Source organism: Armigeres subalbatus, chromosome 2 (genome assembly GCF_024139115.2).
Source record: "Armigeres subalbatus isolate Guangzhou_Male chromosome 2, GZ_Asu_2, whole genome shotgun sequence".
NCBI classification, from domain to species: Eukaryota; Metazoa; Arthropoda; class Insecta; order Diptera; family Culicidae; genus Armigeres; species Armigeres subalbatus.
Window position 1 is genome coordinate 275,689,845 of NC_085140.1, and position 21,216 is coordinate 275,711,060.

General features: G+C 43.5%; 1 protein-coding gene across 1 annotated transcript; it reads left to right on the forward strand.

Moving 5' to 3' along the window:
- Window positions 1–9,282: 9,282 nt before the first annotated feature.
- LOC134216385 (intraflagellar transport protein 80 homolog) lies at window positions 9,283–20,828 on the forward strand. Its single transcript, XM_062695282.1, has 3 exons — window positions 9,283–10,131; window positions 19,213–19,592; window positions 19,653–20,828. Exons 1-3 carry the CDS (start codon window positions 9,337–9,339, stop codon window positions 20,722–20,724), a joined length of 2,247 nt encoding a protein of 748 aa, XP_062551266.1. The 5' UTR covers window positions 9,283–9,336; the 3' UTR covers window positions 20,725–20,828.
- Window positions 20,829–21,216: the final 388 nt, after the last annotated feature.

Sequence of the window (21,216 nt, forward strand, 5' to 3'; positions counted from 1 at the left end):
CAAGTTCCAGGGCGGAGACGACATCGAGGACCAGCTGGCCGAGTTCGAAAGCTTGTTCGAGTAATTGGCCAACGCAGGTACGAAGCTCGACGATGATTTGCAGGTTATTCTTGTCTTTCGCAGTTTGCCAAGCACATTCGACGCACTAACCATCACGCTCGAAAACCGATCGGAAGACGCTGGCACTCGTGAAAGATAAAATTATCAACGAGGTGCAGAAGCGCAGCGAGGCGGTTCCGGCGGATTCAGCGGTACTTGTGCATTGTGGCAGAAGATTGTGCATTGTGGCAGAAGCAAAACCGTGGAGAAAATTTTCGAGGGCGACAAACGGTTGCCACGGAAACCAAACACGTTGCTAGGCAACAAGCGAAGGCAAGAAAAGCAGCGTCGACGCGCACGAGAAGGACCAGTGACGAAGTGGATTGTAGATTCCGGTGCGAGCTCGCACATGTGCGCCAATCGGGAGTTTTTCGTGTCCGTGGAAAGCCTCCACGGAGGTACCCCAAAGTTTGTCACGGTTGCTGATGGGAAGAGAGCTGCAGTGAAAGGTGTAGGTAACTGCCAGATCCACTGTTACGGGCGTGACGGTGAAAAGAAGCAGATTGTGCTGACCGGCGTGCTCTACGTTCCGGAGCTGGACATGAACCTTGTCTCTGTTGGAAAGCTCGTCCAAAAAGGTGCAGCCTTGATTTTCAACGAGGTTGGATGTACGATTTCCAGTGGGGAACGGATTGCCGCTGTGGCGACACGTAGCAACGGTCTCTATTATCTACGAATGATGGAGCGCGTGGGTGTTGTGAAGGAGCATTGCGATGCGAAAAGCTGTGTGCATGACTGGCACCGCAAACTCGGTCATCGAGACGTGACGGCCATACAGAAGTTGGAACAGCGACAACTGGCCACGGGTATCAACATCAAGCGATGCGGTTTGGTTTTGCCATGCGAAACTTGCCTGCAGGGTAAGATGGCAAGACTGCCATTTCCAAAAAAGGCAAAGAAGAGCAGTAAGGATGTGATGGACCTGATTCACCGACCGACCAAGGAGGTGAATACCGAGGTTCGAAATTGGTGGCGTATCTGAGGCGTGAAGGCATCCAACAGCAGTTCACGGCGGCCTATACGCCACAACAAAACGGTGTCGCAGAGCGAAAGAACCGTTCGCTAGTGGAGATGGCTAGGTGCATGCTTCTGGAAGCAGGTATGCCCAACCGCTACTGGGGCGAAGCAATCAGCACGGCGAACTATCTCCAAAATATGCTGCCAACGAAAGCGGTTGAAGTGACTCCCTACGAGATTTGGCACGGAGTCAAACCGGATGTTTAGAAATTGCAAGTTTTCGGAACGGCAGCGTACGTTTTTGTTCCTGATGTCAAACGAACGAAGCTCGAAGCCAGCCAATATCGATCCAGAGACTACCATGGAGGATGAAGGTACGTTATTCTTTCCCTTATCGCTAATTGACATGAACCGTAGCGAGATGGAGAAACAGGAGGAGCCTGCGCAACCCGGCCTGGCAGCCGAGCCCGGCGATAGCGAGAGCGAAGAAGATTTCCACGGATATGAAGACCATTCGGATGACAGCCTGTACGAGGATGCCGATCCCGACGAAGAGCCACACGTAGAGCCGATGCCGGTGGACGAAGAGCGAGCGGTTGGTACACCGCGACGGTCGACTAGGGTGACCAAAGGTATCCCACCCTTGTGGAGGCAGGCCATGCAGGAAGAGTTGAAGTCGCTATACGAGAACAACGTGTGGGAGCCAGCCAAGCTGCCGACCGGCAAGAAAACCATCGGGTGCCGCTGGATCTTCAAAAAGGAGGTGGACGAGAATGGCAGGATCGTTCGCCAGAAAGCGCGTCTAGTCGTGCAGGGCTTTACGCAGAAGTATGGAGTCGATTACGACGAAGTTTTTGCTCCGGTCGTGAAGCAAACGACGTTTCGGGCTCTATGCTCCGTTGCAAGTCAAAGGAAACTCCTGATCAAGCATGCTGATGTCAAGCTTACCTGAACGGAGATCTTCAAGAAACGGGCTACATGCGGCTGCCTCCAGGATGTGTAGCGGAAGATGAACTGGACGTATGCCGTTTACGGAAGGGATTGTATGGGCTGAAACAAGCCGCCCGTATTTGGAACCACACATTGGACGACACGCTCAAACAAATGGGTTTCAAGCCGTCCAAGAATGACTGTTGCCTCTACGTCAGGAGGAGAAAAGGTAAGCTCGCCTACATTGCTGTCTACGTTGACGATTTTGTTATAGTGCGCGAGACGGAGCACGAATACGGGGACATAGTCAAGCAGCTGAACCGACATTTCACGGTGACGTCTCTCGGGGACATTAAGTTTTTCCTCGGTATCCAAGTCACCCGTTTCGAGAAGCACATTGCGCTCAGCCAGAGAGCCTATATCCAGAAGCTTCTGACCAGGTTCGGTCTGCAAGATGCGAAGCCTTCTACCATTCCACTGGATCCCGGCCACCTACATCCAAAGGAGGAGATCCCGCTGCCCAATAACCACCAGTATGCCAGCTTGATTGGTGGGTTGTTGTACGTGGCCATGTGCACTCGTCCTGATGTCGCAGCAGCAGTTTCGATTCTGGGAAGAAAAACTAGTTGCCCATCACAGGCCGATTGGGTAGAGGCAAAGCGTGTCCTGCGGTACCTCAAAGGTACTATCGATCATGAACTGATCCTGGGAGCCGATTCCACGCAACTGGAGGTGTTCGCAGACGCGGACTGGGCTGGCGACACCAAAGATCGCAAGGTTTTTTGATTCGGTATGCAAGTGGAATGATAGGATGGTGTTCCAGGAAACAGAAGTGCGTCACGCTGAGCAGTTCGGAAGCCGAGTATGTTGCATTAACGGAAAGCTGCAAGGAATTATCCTGGTTGTTACGCCTTTTCGGCGATCTGGGGATCAACACGCAGCTTCCAGTGACTCTTCACGAGGACAACCAGAGCGCCATCAAACAACTGGAATGCAACTCCAGCGAGCGGCGTTCGAAGCAGCGTTCGAATGGGGTACCCCCCAGCGAGCAGCGTTCGAATGGGGTACCCCCTGCAGGGTACCTATCGTTCCTCTTGCAGTCATTCAAGCGGCATAGGCAGGTGAGTGTTGGGGCACATGTGGTGCCAGTGTGTCTTGTGCAAATGTGTTGCATGGGGAGTGTCGAAGAGTTGAGGCGCATACGTGCACTTGTGTACGTCATGGAGGGGGCGCAATGCCCAATAGTCATCACCCGAAGTATTGTTTAATTGCGGGCCGGGGGAATGACTGGAGAGGAAGGAGTTGGTTTTAGTGGGTCGGGAGTGGTGATCCCATCCCCACACTACCTGGGTTCGCCTCCCCAGGTGTCTGGTTGCAAGTTTCCATTACCTTCGTTAAAAAAAAACACCTCTAACCGCCGCCACCGTTGTCTGTCGCATCGCCATGCAGGTGCTCTTCGTAGTGCTGTTGCCACCTGTGGATCATCTCACGCTCGTTCGTAAGAAAAAAAAATTGTTTATGTCCTTACATATATCGGGCTGTGGCACGTGATCCTTACGTGAACGGTTTAACTTCTCATAGAACTTTCGTACATTGGTACGTTATTAGCGCGGTAATACGCGCGGCTACAAAGCAGGACCATGCTGAGGGTGGCTGGGTTAGATTCCCGGTGCCGGTCTAGGCAATTTTCGGATTGAAAAATGTCTCGACTTCCCTGGACTTAAGTATCATCGTTCTAGCCTCATGATAAACGAATGCAAAAATTGTAACCTGGCTTAGAAACCTCGCAGTTAATAAGTGTGGAAGTGCTTAATGAACACTGAGCTGCGAGGCGGCTCTGTACCAGTGTGGGGATGTAATGCTAATAATAATAAGAAGAAGAAGGTGAGCGGCTATAAAGCAAGACCATGCTGAGGGTGGCTGGGTTCGACTCCCGGCGCCGATCTAGGCAATTTTCGGTTTCGAAATTGTCTCAACTTCCCTAGGCATACAAGTATCATCGTGCTAGCCTCATGATATACAAATGCAAAGATGGTATTAACATGGCTTAGAAAACCCGCGGTTAATAAATGTGGAAGTGATGAATGAACACTAAGCTGCGAGGCGGCAATCTCCCAGTGGCGGATGTAATGGTCTAGATCTTCCTGCTGGCGCTTTTTCCTCCGAAGTTTTGTCTGTTCCGCACCCGGTTGTATCGTGCCTCGTTCGGCCTCGTGCAGTGCTGCAGCAATCTCGCCTATGTTGCATTCTTCTGTTCCACTAACTGCTCACATTGATCCGGGGACACCGTGCCTAGTGCAGCGGTTGCGGTGCTTTCAATGGCGGATCTAATATCTCTCAAACCATCTTCAAAAGAAGCTGCGCCTAGTTGCTCTTCCGTTGGGAGTGCCGCTTACAGCTGCTCGCGTAGTCTTAGGCTAGTCGTAAATATTTAGCCGCGGCGGACGACTCCGACACGCGTTGTACACCGTCGAGAGTTTTGAGCGCAGACATACTGCAACAACGTAGTGGTCGGATTCAATATTCGCACTGTGGTTAGTGCGGACGTTCGTGATGTCGGAGAAGAATTTACCGTCGATTAGAACGTGGTCGATTTGGTTTTCCATTTCTTGATTAGGTGATTTCCATGTGGCCTTGTGGATATTCTTGCGGGGGAAGACACGTAGGCGCATCTTGCCCAGCACTATGAAGGTGATGTCACAGCTTTAGTAGAATGTAGCAGCTCGATGCCCGTTTTTTCACACTTTCTGTCTTGTCCAGCAGATTTCCTGTAGCGCTACGACATCGAAGTCTCGGAGATATAATTCATCGTAGATTATCCTGTCACAACCTGTGAAACCTAGTGACTTGCAGTTCCATGCTCCAAGCTTCCAATCGTGATTCTTTATTCATCCCCTAGGTTGCTGCCGATTGTATCGAGTAGTATTAACTTCTATGTTGTTCGTAATGGTAGCTTTGAAGGGCGGCTTATTGTTGGGCCTGTGCAAATCTCCTGTCTCGTCGGAGGGCCGTTGTGTCTGTTTAGCGTCTGAGCTTGACGATCGGCTGGCAAACAGCACACACAACCTCTACTTGATCAGTGCCGTTACTGATGTAGAATGTGTGTAGTCGCCAGACAGAATGTAGCCTGATTTTCTCAAAATTGCACGTGGCGAACCCTTCAGGAAACGTACGGCCGTGCTTTCTGCATCCCATTTACTTGATTTTTATGGGTGAATAGCAGTGCGGTGTATCGTTTGGCGCGGTCGTACCTTTCGACAGTGATTCGCCGCGTGAAGTTTTGTGCAAGTATCCATTTGGGAACATTACAAAAACCGCGCAGTGAAACACATACAGAGAATTTGTCAATAAATAGGGGAACGGTTCGGCACTTCATCTCATAGCTCCTATTTCCATCCCATCAAAAACAAAGCAATGGAAAGGTATTTGATTTATTTATTTTTGTGATTTTTTTCAGCAGTGAGCACCCAAAAAGCAGCGACAAGATTGGTGCTGTATTTCTCTGTTTTGTGATGAGATAATAGAGCTAATAAAATATAGAGGAAGACTGTCGCTGTCGTCACTAGCGAAACATGTTTTGCTGGCGAGGATAGGGCACTAAATGTCAACGAAGGAATAATCAGTACGTTTTGACAGATGTGTAGCCAACATGTTTGCGAACGAGGATAAAGAGAACCGCAGCAACAAACGTCGAAACGTCCTCTATAGTTTAATAGCTCTATTGATGAGATGAATATATGTTCAGTGAGATGGAAAACGGAATAGTTCCCCTAATCAGGCTCACTCTATCGTGGATGTGTACTACACACATGTGGATGTGGAAGCATTTGGTTCGGGCAATCGATTGTGAATGCTTTGACCATGCGACCAATTAGGGAATCTAGGGCTCATTCAGTAGCCGCTAATTTGCGAAGGTCGACGGAGGTCCTTCGTAGTTTAGTTGGTTAAAAGCACCAGTCTAGCGTATTGAGGCTCGTGGGTTCGAGTCCCATCGAAGGAAAGTGGTTACCTCCAAGTTATCCAAATACAGAATTACTGTGTAATGATGTATAAAATAAAAGTGGGTGGTAATCCAGTTGCAGCAAACACATCACAAACACTGCGAGAGAAAAACAGCGGATTCACACTTGTATTCATTTGGAGAACATAACATTGACAATAATTTTCTATCTATGTACAAGTTATCAGTTTGAGACGAGCTCGGTGGTCTAATGGCTACCGCTTCTGCCTTATAAGCAGGAGGTCGTGGGTTCAATTCCAGGCTCGTCCCTTTCCTACTTTATATTTCTATCTAAGTTCTTTCTGTGTTTCGCTTTATACCAAAGCGATTTCTACTGTTTATAACCTTCCAAAAAATCCCAAAACCTCCCGTGGCACCTATGAGAGGTCGTAGAGTTCTCTGCATCTTTCTTAAGTAGGTATCCAACAAACCATCCTTCCCCTTCTTCAGCATTCGCAAGGACGTGGCCAGGACAGATCGCGATTGGAGAATGCATTGCTTCCATCGAAGAGTTAGTGATTAGTCCCAAATCAATATATGTGGTAACGGATGAAAGTGGTGCTACGCTCATACAATAGTCTTGGCTTGTACCACCTACGAATTTGTGTGAACTGCTAAATGCTAATGCTAATGTACAAGTTATCAGTTTGATTCGAAGAAACGCAAACCGATACAAGCTGCCCTCCCTGAATTTTAATTAGCAAAGTTGTCAAGATATATACTTATTTCATTTCTCCAGTTTCATTGTAATTAGAAGAAGAAAACGAATATAAATTAGCAAAAATTGAGCTGTCTATTCTTGAGTGATGTCAACTGTCAACAAATGTTAACTTTGTTTTTGCCTTTCTCGTATACTAAGTATACGGTAAAGGCTATATGATCCCTTCAAAAACAAACTTTTGTTATATACCAATCGACTCAGCTCGACGAATTGAGGTGATGTCTATTTGTGTGTATGTATGTATGTGTGTGTATGTGTGTATGTGTACAAAATTTTGTAGACACACTTTTTGGAACTTAGCATTGGCCGAATTACTCGCAACAGGTTCTATTCGACTGAGAATCCTGTCCCATTGTTTGCTATTGAAAATTGGCCAAATTTAGGGTGACCATATGGTATCTTAAAGGAGGACATGTCCTCCTTTTTCATTAAAAATCAGATGTCCTCCTTTTGCGCTAAAATGTCATCCTTTTTGGCTATCAAAAAAAAAAACCTTCTTCTGTGGTAATTCTAGTTACTTCAACAGCGATCCATCGTTGCATATATTATGGTGTTTTGCTTTCTAATATGAAAATTTTCCTTTAAGTTTTTGAATAAAATCAATGTTAATATCGAAAATTAAATGCTTGAGTTGCAGTAACACAGATGTCGAAGATAACAGAAGAATAAGTATTGGATTGGAAAATGGATTAGGAAAAATGCAAATGCTTCTCAAAATTTTCTACGTGTAAACACCCATTGAATTGCCTTTGGAACGCATCGCACGGTACGTTTCTTGAATATTATCGGCAAAGAGCAGTCCCTATGCCATGCCTAGAATGGAATAGAAATCAGAACTAATCTGAACAGTTGAGTTTCTTTAGTCTAAATCTGAACAGTTTTAAATTTCTTCAGTTAAGAACTTGGTGATACAGTTAACAATATCATTATCATTTACATGCCTTAACCTTCGGGGACTCGCACCGTTGTAAAAAGTACAACAGGTTCGAAAAAGCACGCTTCTCGTTCACAACACAGGCGGGACTGCATGAGCGGTCCAGGATGAAGCGAGTCCCGGAAGGTTAAATTGTGATTCTTAATGGCATTCAAGAAACAAATTTCATTGGTCCCCTATGCATCTTGTGTTCCGTTCTTATAGAACCTAATGTTCAGTCAGTTATCTATTTACAAATATTCAGAATTGCAAGCGATGAGCTGTTCTTGTAAAAATTCTGTTCACGGTAGATTTCAAAATTAGTTAAAGCGAAAATCTTACCATTACAAAGAAGGTGCTGGAAGTTTATAACTGGAAAATAATATAGACTATAATGTGCTATAATGACAGTTGGGAATATTTAATGTGACCAGCAAGCGTCCTGCGAAAGGCGGGACGCCTATCTGGATTGCGTCACTGGTTTAAAATGGATCCTCCAAAAGTGCATTTTGCATAGATTTTGGCCAAAAAAAACTGGAAAAATATTTGTAAGGCTGTATGAAATGTAATAAATTTGTAAAACGAAGTTGAAAAATGCAGAACGTCTGGTCACATTAAGAATATTTCATCTGGAGATGTAATGTTAATAATTTAAAAAAGTAAAAACACAGACTGTGGTAAAAAGTAGAAAAAGATGTCATATCTCCCAGCTAAAACAAAGTTGCATGTGCTAGCAAATAAGTGTAAGTTGGAGGCGATATAGGTACATGCATGTACCTATGTAAAGGCATGCCTTTATTTGAGTTCATGCAAAGTGTACGTATATGGCCTCCACTTTGTGCACTTATTCGCAATGTTATACGTTCTCTTGTTTGGTGGGTTACTTGCTGGTTCTTACAAAAACTTCTTTCAATAAACATTAGTGTGCAAAACTCTAACAAATATAATATTTTTAATCACGTCAAAAAACAAAAATCCTCCTCTTTAACCAAATGTCCTCCTGTTTCGCTACGATTTAGATGAATTGTCCTCCTTTGGAAAAATTCCATATGGTCACCCTAGCCAAATTGGACTATGGGATCAAAAGTTATGGCCAAAATACTATTTTCTATGCGCAATACACGCTAAAAAACACTTACTTATATTTTTTAGTTTTTTTTTTGCACGAGAAAGGCACCAACACCGCTAGGTGGATTAATCAGGGTTTATATATATATATATATATATATAAATGATCAAAATTTAAAAATCCCAAGCAATTTGTACGAGAAATCTAGCGAGAAATCATTTCATCGAAAGATTGAGTTTTGATTTTCAAAGTATTCCAGTTTCATCATAACTTTTTTCCTCGTAAATGAAAGAAAAAAACGAATATCAATTAGCAAAACTTGGGCTGTCTATTCTTGAGCGATGGTACAAAAAATGTTAACTTTGTTTATATACTTAGGTCACTTTTACGTATTCAAAAGTTGTGCTTATGGAATAATTGTTGATAAATAAATAAAATCTCAATTCAAATGCACCCTTCGCGAAGAGTTCTTTGAGGCAAACTACCTACTCAAAAGTAATCAGTCGCATTACATAGCGGCATCAGCAGCGCGCATGTGCGCTCGCTTTCCATATTGTATCCCGGACAACGCTGCTCCATACAAAACCGTTTATGCCCGTTCAATTCTTGTTGGTTTGATTATTCGTAGTTTTGAAAACAACTTCAACATGAAGTTCAAAATTTATTCTACAAAAGAAGCTAAATCCAGGGAAGCAATTTCCGCCTTAGGCTGGTGCAATAACGAAGAAATCTACAGCTGCAGCGATGATAATCAGCTATTTCGCTGGACATCTACGAACAGGGAATTCATGCAAGTGGCGAAGCTACCGGACGATTTTAGCCCAACCGACTTGCACTGGTTGCTACCGAAGGGGGCTGCGGTTACCAGTTCCGGTGGCGCCGGTTCCAAAGGAAGTGATACATTATTGGTTTGTAGCGCGGACGGGCGATTCATTATACTCAATAAAAGTGCCCGAGTCGAAAGGAACGTCTCTGCGCATAATGCGACCATTGTCTCCGGAAGATGGAGTCCCGATGGAACAGGATTGCTGACCGCCGGTGAAGACGGTATAATTAAAATTTGGTCACGATCTGGAATGCTTCGATCGACGGTTGTACAGCACGAGGGTCAAATTCGTTGCGCCCGATGGGCCCCGAATGCCACTGCTATCGTTTACTGCCAGGGACCGTTTGTGGCGATCAAACCACTGGCTGCCAACAGCAAGTTGACCAAATGGCGAGCGCATGACGGTTTGGTACTATGCATTGCTTGGTCTAATAACACGGATATGGTGGCGTCGGGTGGTGAAGATTGTCGGTACAAAATTTGGGACACCCAAGGAGCCAACATCTACACGAGTGTCTGCGATGACTATGCTATTACTTCGTTGGACTTCAGTCCAGATGGAGAGTTACTCGCGGTGGGAGGATTCAACATGCTGAAACTGTGTCACTATTCTGGGGTAAGCACGCAAACTTCCCACGTAAAAAATGTATGATTGGCTTCTTTCGTGAAAACCTTTTGTTTATTTTGTCGTTAAGGTCGTCAATTAAGAGTGAAGTTTATTGTCGGCTAAAACTGCTTATGTTCGGAAATGTTTTATTAATGTTACTTAGCTATTACCAAATCAAAGATAATAGGTTCGAATCCAGATTAAGTCGAGGCGCTTTCATTGTGGAACGGATGGAAGGGAGGAGTGGGGGTTGCGTTTGCACCAGCTGTTAAGGGTTTTGCACGGATTGGTTTAACCGATTTTCAATGGAACTAAAACTTCATATAAATAATACAACATCACGTTTGATTCCATATAACGAAGAGTATGGTCTCGTTTAAGAAGTTCTGCAGGTTGCGATGTCTTTATAGCAATTTTTTAGTTGTGAATGAAAATTTGATAGGATTTCATTTTCATCCATTTTTCATTTCTCCTCTCCTTTTTTTCAAACGAATATTTTTCTCTTGTAAGGGACGCAATGACGATCCTCTTCACCCCTTACGTATCTTATTAGTGCACGGCCCCTATCAAATCCCTACCAAATTGGTCTCTTTAAAACATATAAACGAATTCTATCGGAAAAGCATACTTTAACTGACATCTTGTTAAAAATGATTCATTTTACCGAGAGTAATTAATTTGACATGAAAAAATTACGCAAATTTACTATTCACATGCGTTACTAAAATCCGGGAATTAATGTTGCGATATCGAATGTTAAAAACGATTTCACTGAAACGCTGAAAAGTTCATATTTTGTTTATCTGCTTGCTGGTGGAATGTATTATTATCATTCTGTGCGTTATATTTATTACTCTGCGAGTTGAGTGTGGTCGGAAATGGTCGGGGTTCAGCCAAACCGCACCAAGCGGCTTTTCGACTGACTTGTGTTATTTTGTTCGTACAAGGGCAACGGAAATAGTTTAACTTCAATTTAACCGTACATTTGCAGTAGGATATCCTCAGTTATGGGGTTGAGGGATATCCCATACGATTTGGATTAATTAAGCCTGCTAAACGAAAGTTTTAGCAAAAAATCGCTCATTTTTCTTTGGCGCTTGGTGCGTTTTGGCTGAACCCCGACCAAATTTAAACGCTTTTCTACAAAACTTCTTTGTTCTCTGATAGAGTGATAGGTGAAAAATTGTTTTGTCGAATGCATAATGTAGTTTTATAAAAAAAAGCTTGCTTTAGAAGGACATTGGAAAGTGTTTGTTTTCAAAATCATCTACACCAAAATTCTAAATAAACACATATTTTGACTTTGCACCATTTATGAAACGTTCAAGTCGTAAACAAAGCAATGGACTTTATATAATCTCTGTTTGAATGATGCAAATCGGCATGTCGATTTTCTGAAGCATGGAGGAATTTATCTTGATAAGATTGTAGAATGTGTATGTATAAGATTTAAGAATTTGAATGTTTATTCTTATTCAACCTTTTATTACTGCAATGTAGCTTGATTTATTATGCAACTAGCGTAAAGAGACTACCATATCGTGTTAATTTTAAGTGCCCGAAATACTTTCGTTATTTAATCTGAACCACAACATTATCCAAAGTTTCAACAAAATTGGACTTGAGGCTCAGAAGAAGTATCGCCAAACACACATGCAAACACATTTTTATATTATGAAGAAGAATAAACATAGATATATAAAAACAGATATATAGATATATGTATAAGGAATGAATTAATACAACTTGTTTTAATTTTGTCAAGTCAGCTAAATTCGACTAAGTTGAATTTACATTCATCTGAACCTGAACTAGTAGTTGCAAAATACAATAAAAAAAACTATTCTTCAATTGGACAGAAAAACTTTTTATCATTTTTGAGTATTCTTTGTTCTCTTGGTTGGAAGATTTAATCTTTTGTAATTATTTGGCCTTTCGTTATTCGGTCCTCTAGGTTTTCGGCCTTTTCAGTGGTTCGAAATTTTGTGAAACGATTTTATACTGATTCCCTTCAAACTTACTTACTTACTTATGGATCCTGTACACCTCCGGTGGTGCAAAGAGCCGACTTGAAAGATCTCCATCCTGAGCGTTGCCCGGCTATCGATTTAACCTGTTGCCAGGGTAGATTTCGGTCGATCTCCTTTATTGAGGCTTCGCCGCCATGATTCTCTGGGTCTGCCATTGCTGCGATAGAACGCTGGGTTCCAGTCTAATGCTTGTTTACAAATTTCGTTTCCGCCCCTACGTAGAATGTGGCCGACCCAGCCCCATTTCCGATCCCGAATTTCTGTTACTATCGGCCTCTGGTGACAACGACGATGGAGCTCGTTGTTTGAGATCCAGTTGTGAGGCTACCAGGCCCGAATTATATACCGCAGGCATCTGTTGATGAACACCTGCAGCCGTTGAGTGTTCTCCACTGATACACACCATGTTTCGCTAGCGTATAACAGCACAGATTTCACGTTAGAGTAGAAAATTCTTATTTTGGTGCGTTCACTTATCTGCCTGTTTTTCCAGATATTTCTTAAACTCGCAAAGGCAAGTACCAAGATATTGGAAGCTTTCAACACTCTCCACTGGTTGCCCGGCTACTGTGAAACTGGAAGGAGTCATCGTGTTTACATCCAACGATTTGGTTTTGTTGATGTTGATGACTAAGCCTGCCGAAGAGGAGCGCTCGGCAAGGTCGTTGAGCTTACTCTGCATATCAGAGCGCCGTTGCGCGAGGAGTGGAACGTCATCAGCCAATTCGAAGTCATTTTGGTGCTCCATGGTTATATGCTGCCATAACAGCCCGCGGTTTGGTTCACGGTCAATCGCATCTACCAGAAACTCGTCGATTACGATGAGGAACAGTAACGGTGATAGAATACATCCTTGCCTCACACCAGCTACGACCCGGATAGGGTCGGACAGGACCTCATTGTGCAGCACTCTACACGAAAAGACCTCGTACTGTGTTTCTATGAGGCCGATGATTTTCTCAGGAACTCCCTTGCGTCTCAGGGCGCCCCACATATTCTCGTGATTGAGACGGTCGAAAGCTTTTTCGTAGTCAATGAATACCAAGTAAAGGGATTCTTGGAATTCGTTGACCTGCTCCAGAATGATGCGGAGCGTGACAATATGGTCCACACAGGATCTTCCTGTTTGAATCTCTAGTAGTGATGGAGCTTCGGTATTGACGCGTGTTATACGTCGGATCCTAGGCAGATCATGCCGAGGTGGTGATGGCCTGGCTGGCACTTGAAAAAGTTGTTCGAAGTGCTCGAAGTTTCAGCTGGTCAGTTGGGTCAGTTGATCATTCGCGTCTTTCACAGGCATCGTTGCATTCATCTTCGCCCCGCTTAAGCGTCGTGAGATATCCAGGGTGGCCACTGAAAGTCGATTTTCAAATTCCCGGTTTTTTCCCGCTTTTCCCAGTAATTTTTGTCAAATTTTCCTGGTTTTTTAACTTGAAAAAAATCAGGGTAAGTGTTTTTTTTACCTTTATACTTAAATTATTAATTAAATAATTTGAACAAAGATTTAACCCGAAGACAATCTTCGATTTAAACACATTCTAGGCAATCAAAACATTCGATTCGTAATTTATTCTATTTTTCCTTTTTTAATTTCTTGAAGTAATGTCCAGAAAGTAAATCTTGGATTTTTTTTATTGGAAACTTTAAACGTTCCCGCTTCGCCTTATAAGCAGGTGGTCGTAGGTTCAATTCCAGACTCGTCCCTTTCCTACTTTGTATTTCTATCATAGTTATTTCTGTGTCTTACGTTCTACCAAAACGATTCCTACTGCCACACTAACAATTCCAAAACCTCCCGTGGTACCTATAAGAGGTCGTAGAGTTCTCTGCATCTTTCTCAAGTAGGCGTCCAACTAGCCATCCTTCCCCCTCCTCAGCATTCACAAGGACGTGGCTACGATAGATCTCGTCTATTGGAGAGCGCACAACCCTTGAACATGTATTAAAATATATATTATTTACCATATTCATTTTTATTCGAATTCTGTACAGTTGGAAATTACATGCAAAAAACAGATGTACATACAAAGGCAAACTTGGACATTAGAAGAATAACGTAAAGATAAAAACATTCATTTGAAAAAATGAATATTTCAATATTTGATTCTTTGTTTTTACATCTTATAATTTTTATTATTATATAGCCGGGGTAAATTACTCATATTTTTGCCCAAGTTTTTGTTTAACAGATATAATTAATCACAAATCGTTTAGGTCCTATACTAGACGATATCCCTCAACCCCATAACTGAGGATATCCTACAACAAATGTACACATAAGTACAAAATATCGCTAGTCAGTCAAAAAGCCGATTACTCGAAATTGGAATCAAAATGATCTAGAAGCAAATGAATCTGGAAAAAAAACTACTTATTTTTTATACCTCACACATTATGTGCTAAAATCAAATAACTCAGTTAGAATGCGATTGAATAATGAAAATTAAAGAGAAAATCTTTCCCTTTATATCAACTTCATTGAACCCTTTGAAGAATTTTGAATGTAAGTTGCCCAAAATTTATTATTTCCCGGTTCATGTTCTGAATTCGCTTTTTTTTTCCGGTGACTTCAATTTCCCGTCTTTTTCCCGCTTTTCCCGTTTTTCCCGGTTCGGTGGCCACCCTGGATATCGTAGAGGAGGCGAATGTCCCCGGTTGCGGCGGCTCTCTCTCTTTCGTCGGCCAGAGAGTCTGCCCACGCTCGCTTGTCACGTCGACATGAGCGTTTTACTTCCTTCTCAAGAGCCGCGTATCGTTGACGGGCTAAGACTTTGGCTCCTCTGGTTTTCAATCGCTCTATCGCGGCTTTGGCTTCTCTTCGCTCCTCTATCTTCCTCCAGGTCTCATCGGTGATCTATTGTTTTCTCTGGGTGCGCAGTTCCCCCAGATTGTTCTCGCGGGTGGCGATGAAGGCATTCTTGATGGCGGTCCATTGGTCTTCCACGCTGCCACCTTCCGGAATATCTGCAGCACGCGTCTCCAGTTCTTCAACGAAGGACCGTTTTACTGTGGCATCTTCCAGTCGGCGTGTGTTGAATCGTCGTCCAACTCTTTCCTCCTGCCGACGAAACCGCGCAATGCGCAGGCGTATTTCGCCGATGAGGAGGTGATGATCAGACGCGATATCGGCACTACGTTTATTCCGTACATCAAGAAGGCTCCGTTTCCATTTTCGGCAGATGCGGATGTGGTCGATATGATTTTCTATAAAGCCGTCACGGGAGACCCACGTGACCTTGTGAACCGGTCGATGAGGGAAGAGCGATCCCCCGATCACCATGTCGTTATTACCACAAAATTCTGTGAATAGCTCTCCGTTTTCGCTCATTTCTCCGAGACCATGGCGTCCCATAATGCAACCATGGTTCGAGTTGTCGGATCCGATCTTCGCCTCTAAGTCGCCCAAACAGATCTTGATATCACCCTTCGGAATTCTATCTACGACGGCATTGAGTTGACTGCATCGGCAGCATCGGTTGGCGCATAACATTGGATTATAGTAAGGTTTCGGACCCGTGTTCTAAATCTGGCAACGATTATCCTTTCACTTATAGGTTCCCACTTCATAAGCGCAGAGTGTGCCTGAGCGCTTAGTAGGAAGCCAACTCCGCGATGCCGAGGAGCGTGTTCACCTCGTAAACCAAAGTATAGCAGAACTTGTCCCGTTCTGTGTTCTCCAAAGTTTGGCCAACGGACTTCACTCAGTCCCAGGATCTCAAGCTTCATGCGGCGTGCCTCATTGGCAAGTTGTGCCACTTTACCCTGCTGGGCTAGGGTTAAAACTGTGAGGCTCCAAATGGCTGCAGCGAAATGCGATGACAGCAGCTCTCCTTCGGTGCGTGTGCACGCCACGGAGATCGGACGAGAAGAGGCCGAGTCATGGCTTGCTGCTCACCGATTGACACGCTGAGGTGGTAATATATAATCACACGCTGATGGTAACTTACTCAAACCCCACATTCCCCTTCTTCTCTCACAAAAAAGGAACAAAAAAATCCTTTAGCATAGGACGAGTGTTTTTTTTTTTCAAAGTCATTTTCGTAAGACGAAGTTGAACGTTGAACATGTTTCATTTGAAAACTGAACTCCAAAATAAACTTGACTTAACCACGATTTTAAATTGCAGAACAACGTTGGTATCTGGTTATTATGATATTGATCACTCAAGGCACGTTATAGATCGCAGCAATAATCTAAATAACTTATTCTGCCCAATTAGTCCAACTATCAGCCTCGTGTATAGTAACACCATCAAGCTGACCTCCAACATGTCGATGTTCCAACTTCCGAACAACCGCCTAAAAAATAATATTTATTTAATAAAGATAGCGATACCTCAATTTTAGATTTTTGGTAACTATTATCCAACAACTCCAAACTAATAGCTTTGTGAAAGCTAGCAACGTTTTTTTTAACTTCGTGAATTTTGGATATCTGATTCAACGGGCAATTCTGCTATGACTACTTAGTCAGTAAATCCCTAAATAAACTTCAAGATATGTAATCTATTTCGCTTTCCAAACATCTTTGTCGCATATGATAGTTCTGCATATCTCTCAGATTTCGTTAGAATAAGCTAAACTTGTCTTATGTAGGTACACTGTTAATTGTATATAAATTAATGTTAACCAAAATCTATACCTCACGGACTCACCCTGGGATTTTCTAGATTGTCCACCCTTTTTTCGGCAGTCTCTCAGGCGCGCTTTACGGTTTTCCAAGCGGTCTCCCAGACGCGCTTAGTGATTTTCCAAACCATAATCCATTTTCCAGCGGACTCTCTAATACGCTTTGTGATTTTACAAACCACAATCCATTTTCCAGAAGTCTCTCTAACACGCTTTGTGATTTTTCAAACCACAATCCATTTTTCAGCGGTCTCCCAGACGCGCTTTGTGATTTTAAAAACCACAATCCATTTTCCAGCGGTCTCCAAGACGCGCTTTTTGATTTTCCAAACTACAAACCATTTTCCAGCGGTCATCCCGACGCGCTTTGTGATTTTACAAACCACAATCCATTTTCCAGCGGTCTCCCAGACTCGCTTTGTGATTTTCCAAACCACAATCCATTTTCCAGCGGTCATCCCGACGCGCTTTGTGATTTTTCAAACCACAATCCATTTTCCAGCGGTCATCCCGACGCGCTTTGTGATTTTTCAAACCACAATCCATTTTCCAGCGGTCATCCAGACGCGCTTTGTGATTTTCCAAACCACAATCCATTTTCCAGCGGTCATCCCGACGCGCTTTGTGATTTTACAAACCACAATCCATTTTCCAGCGGTCATCCAGACGCGCTTTGTGATTTTCCAAACCACAATCCATTTTCCAGCGGTCATCCAGACGCGCTTTGTGATTTTACAAACCACAATCCATTTTCCAGCGGTCATCCCGACGCGCTTTGTGATTTTTCAAACCACAATCCATTTTCCAGCGGTCATCCAGACGCGCTTTGTGATTTTCCAAACCACAATCCATTTTCCAGCGGTCATCCCGACGCGCTTTGTGATTTTACAAACCACAATCCATTTTCCAGCGGTCATCCCGACGCGCTTTGTGATTTTACAAACCACAATCCATTTTCCAGCGGTCATCCCGACGCGCTTTGTGATTTTCCAAACCACAATCCATTTTCCAGCGGTCATCCCGACGCGCTTTGGGATTTTACAAACCACAATCCATTTTCCAGCGGTCTCCCAGACTCGCTTTGTGATTTTCCAAACCACAATCCATTTTCCAGCGGTCTCCCAGACTCGCTTTGTGATTTTCCAAACCACAATCCATTTTCCAGCAGTCATCCCGACGCGCTTTGTGATTTTACAAACCACAATCCATTTTCATGCGGTCATCCAGATGCGCTTTGTTGAAATGGTTGTGATTCCTTTACGTATTTAAAATTAAATACTGTATCTTTCCGCATATTAACCACTCGAATTCAATCACCTTTTGAAATCAGCGTCAGGATACAAAAAAAAAGCAACCTGGCAGGATAGCCAAAATGTGAGGCTCCAAATGGCTGCAGCGAAATGCGATGACAGCAGCTCTCCTTCGGTGCGTGTGCACGCCACGGAGATCGGACGAGAAGAGGCCAAGTCATGGCTTGCTGCTCACCGATTGACACGCTGAGGTGGTAATATATAATCACACGCTGATGGTAACTTACTCAAACCCCACAAAAACGTTCCATGTTCCTATTCGTGTCCGTTGTTTCGCGCTAAGAGTCGTCGCCGTAAAATCAGTCCGTAGTCTTTCATTATCGGATTCTCGAACAAATTGATGTTTCGGGAACAGTAGGTTGTTGGCCCAAGGTTCCCTATCCACCGGGATGGGGCTGCCATCTTAGGTATAGCTTCCGGGGAATAGCATTTCATACTCAGCCAGAACAAACGCTGTTGGAGCCGCACCTCCTTGGTGGACAGACGCACGATCAGTCGGGTCTAATTTGTTTAAAGTCCCACCCAACACCAGGACTAGGCTAGTGCGCTTTGAGCGGCACACGGTCGCTTTGTTAGGGCCTGCTTGGGGACACATGCAGCTTTTTATAGAAGTTCAACAGAGTCCACTGTCGAACCCCACCACATCCTAGGCAAACCCCACATGACGCACCCTCTTACTCTAGCTGATGTCAGAAGGACAACAGTGCCCAGGCTACACTACCAGCTAAGTACGCAACCTTTAGCTGGCGGTCAATTGTCATCGGAAGACCTGTGGAAGCGTGAGTATTGGAACTTGTGTGCTATGTTAGGCGCCCCTTCCCGGATGTCAACTCACCATTTCGTAGACCATTCAAAGACCTATAACAATTGTATTTGGTCAAGGTTTTCATTAAAATATGTCTAGACTTCTAACTCCTAACCCTTAAAGGCGCAAGGCGATTTTTTTTAGAAATTGTCGGAATTAATAATAATAATAAAAATAAATATTTTTAACGTAAATAACCATTGAAATCATTGGCTTTAAACGTATTTTCGGTTTGTTGTTTTTAAACAACATTGCGCATTTAATGTTGATAACCCTCTTAGTGAAGCAATGCCAATAATGTTTTCACATATTTGCAGTGGAACCACAGTATTAACCGTTTCAATCAAGAAACGGTTGGGTCGATGTTCAACATCACATGGTCGGCGGATGGAACCCAAATAACGGCCGGTACCAGTACCGGAATCATTCTGTTTGGACACATAATCGAACGTGAGCTACGTAATCGTAATCTGAAGGCAACTACGACCGGCCGGAAAACGATCACCCTGCACGATATCGTTGCAAGAACGAAAGATACTCTGGATTTTTCTGAACGGGTCATTAAATGGGAGCTGGGCTATGGCCACTTGGTAGTAGCGACCGCTCATCAAGTTCATATATTCAACGAGAACTACATCAACACTCCAATCATTATCGATGGACGCACAGAGATAAAGATTATTGTTCTAGGGAAAAAGTATGTTGTTCAGCAAATGTAACAGTTTCTCAATCTAACAAATTTAAAAATTCTCTACAGGAATTTCCTATTGGTGGATAACACTTCAATATGGATCTACACCTACACAGGAAGATTACACCTAAATCCTCGCTTTCCGGCATCACAATCCCAAATACCCCACCTCAATAGTCGTTGTATATCCTTAGGGTTAGACACGTTGGCCATCCGGGACTATTCAGATCAGTCAGTCATTCATGTATTTGACCTTTTGCCAAGCGCAAGCCGACAAGAAGAGCCCTATACAGTGCAAAGCAAGTCACCACTGGTGGAAATTGCTGTATGTAGATTCGGTAATCCCGAAGATCAGTATCTCGTGTTCATCGACGTTAACCGGGACCTCTTTATCACAAGCGTCCGCAGCGCGCCAGATTATACCATCCACAAAATTGGGACTCAGGTTTGCACCGTCATGTGGTCCAGTGACACTAATATTCTCGTTGGCTTACACGATTCCTGTTACAGTGTGTGGTACTGCCCAGGGGAAGCTTGTACCGATCCAACGTTGATTGCTTTAACTACTTTCACGTTCGACACCAGCGAGTTTGGCAAAAACATAACGCTGGAGAATTTCGAAGGTGCAAATGTTACATTTCGGAGTTCTGGCGCAATATTCACCGTTTCGGTGAAGGCGTATTGCGTGATACTGCAGAAGCTGTTCGCTGATAACTCATGGGAGCGAGCTCTGAAGTTGTGCCGATTGGTTCAAAATCAAATCCTGTGGGCAACGTTGGCAGCGATGGCATCGAAACGAAATCAGCTGGAGATTAGCGAGGAAGCATTTTCTGCAGCGTTACAAATCGACAAAGTCAACTATTTGGCGTTTATGAAGGACTTGGACCAATCCAGTCCGGAACAGATGGCAGAAAATTCGATCATGAATGGAAGAATACAAGAAGCGGAAATCATATTGCTACACAACAAAAAGATTCACGAGGCAATACTGTTTTGTTTGAGAATGCATCGCTGGAGTCGTGCCATCGAAATCGCCAGGAAACATGAGTCCGACATAGAATTGGTCCTGAGAGAGCGGAAGAAATATCTGCAAGCGCTTGGGCGAGAGGAATACGATCCTAGTTATTTACAATTGTAAAATATTTGACCAACAGTAATCTTTTAGAAATAGTCAAAACAATTCAACTCATCAGCGAACTGGAAAGAGACCTCCTATAAACGCGACCCAAATAAAAACTTATTGTGATGTTAATTTTTTTTCCAGCTATAACAAAATATTAATTTTGATGACAAATGAGGCAATTAAGAAATTAATTTAAAATAACTTCTTGACATCTAGCAGAGAAGTCCATTAATTACAAAGGATTCTGTTTTTACATGATTTTTACTTTCTTAGTTTTACATTCACGATTCACCCAAATTATTTACTCACCAAAATTATTTATTTACATTTTTTTCTGAATGTTTAATGTGTTTTGGTTTCATTTCAAGCAAGAAACTAAAGCAGCCAGTTGTCCCTGGAAGAGATTAATGCTAACGTTCACAATTGGTTGGCATTCGTCACTGGTTCGCCGGTCGCTGCATTGAGGTAGTTCGCATTCCGCTGGTTTCATTGGAGAAGGAGAAACAG